The sequence below is a fragment of the Microtus oregoni genome, unplaced genomic scaffold (genome assembly GCF_018167655.1).
Source record: "Microtus oregoni isolate MIOR12 unplaced genomic scaffold, Mior012 000002F_ref0000024, whole genome shotgun sequence".
Lineage (NCBI taxonomy): Eukaryota > Metazoa > Chordata > Mammalia > Rodentia > Cricetidae > Microtus > Microtus oregoni.
The window spans coordinates 10,488,356-10,490,216 of NW_024543061.1; the positions used below are offsets into that span (position 1 = coordinate 10,488,356).

The 1,861-nt window shown below is 41.7% G+C and overlaps 1 gene segment (V, D, J or C); it reads right to left on the reverse strand.

The window, feature by feature from the left end:
• Positions 1 to 1,218: 1,218 nt before the first annotated feature.
• Positions 1,219 to 1,861, reverse strand: LOC121433223. The segment is given in 2 exon segments: positions 1,219 to 1,625; positions 1,802 to 1,861. Coding segments are annotated over 2 exon segments (456 nt in total).

Genomic DNA, 1,861 nt, shown 5'->3' on the forward strand with positions numbered 1-1,861 from the left:
CAAAAATTGAGATCATGGAACAGGGGTGAAGAGAGGGAGAACAGGGAGGGGAGAAGGGAAGGTAGGAGGAGAACATGAGGGAATGGGTTGGTCAAATTGGGGGATGGGCACAGAGGGAGAGCAAGGAAAGAGATAACTTTATTGTGGGAGCCATTGTGGGTCTAGCATTGAACCTGGCAGCAGGGTATTCTTAGGAATCCACAAGAATAACCCCAGCTAAGACTTTAAGCAAGTGTGTAGAGGTTGCCTAAACCGATCTGCTCCTGCAGTCAGATTAATGACTATTGTCATCACAGAAACTTCATCCAGCAACTTATGGAAGCAGATGCAGAGATCCACAGTTGAACACTCTTTTCATCATAAATATAGGGGGAAGGCCTTAGTCCTGTCACAAAGTGATGTGTCAGACTATGTTGACTCCCAGTGGGAAGCCTTACCTTCCCTTAGGAGTGAATGGGGAGTGAGGCACAGGGATTTTCAGGGAGAAGAAGAAATGAGAGGGTGAGAACTGGGATAAATTTGGAAAATGAGGAAAGATTGTTTTAAAAAATTTAATTAAAAAATTGAGTACAATGAATTTATTTCAATCAAAGATTTTAAGGGGCAGAAAGATCCACCAGATAGTAAACACACTTGCAAACAAGCCTGATGTCATACCTGACTTTGATCCCCAGACCTGAATGACAAAGATACAATCCTGTGCAAGTGTTCTGATGCCCACAACTATGCCACGACAAATGTGTAGACAGAAATATGCCCACACACATACACAGACAAACAAATGCACACTCCCAAGAATGCAGAAAAGAACACTTAATTAACTAAAATGTAATAAAAAGTAAGAGAATTTATGGAAAGAGAAAGAAAAAATAACCAAAGAAATGGACGCCAGTATGGAAACAAGAAAGTACCATAGAATCCAGAAAAAAGAGCAGTAAACATATTTCCTAGAGCTTCCAAAGTGTGGCCATTATCATTCCTTCTGCCCATAGAGTCTCATGCTGGACACTCAAAGTTCAGAACTATAAAAATAAATCCCTCATAATCAAGCAGCTCAGCTTGTATTATTTTGTTAAAGAAGGAATAGAAAGATAATACTGAATTCCTTTTTACATTTTTATTTAATGTTTTTTTTCAGACCTAAAGACACGAGACATTGACCCCATTATTTTTCCTGGGCTCTTCAAACTTTTTCACAGCTCTTTGAACACACCAGCCTCAGGCAGCAGGGGGAAGTGTGCAGGTCCAGGGCTGTGTGGTACAGCCAGCTGGTGAGAATGTGAGAGAGGTTTTTGTTGGAGGCTGAAGCGCTGTGGGAGGAAAGCTGTGGTACTGCTGACAGTAGTAATCTGCCAGATCTTCAGCCTGAACACTGCTGATGGTGAGAGTGAAATCTGTCCCAGATCCACTGCCTGTGAAGCGATCAGTGACCCCAGTGGGCCGAGTGGATGCCCAGTAGATCAGTAGTTTAGGAGCCTGCCCTGGTTTCTGCTGGTACCAAGCCAAGTAGTTATTGCCACTGTATAAAAGACTCTGACTGGACTTGCAGCTTATGATGACCTTCTCTCCTGCTGACACAGCCAGGGAGGATGGAGACTGGGTCATCACGATATCTGCACAGGCACCTGCAATCAGCAATAAGAATGATGATACATAATATAAAAATGAATTTAATATCTTTGTAATATCATGTTGTCAGAGTATTGTTGTATAAGAAAAATTTTATCATGACACACATTGTAAATATCTTTTATACAAAGAAGAGACTCTAAAAAGAGTATAATAGTTTTGAATTTCTCACCAGACACCCAGAGCAGCAGGGATAGGAGAACCTGCGTTTGTGACACCATGTTGATCCTCC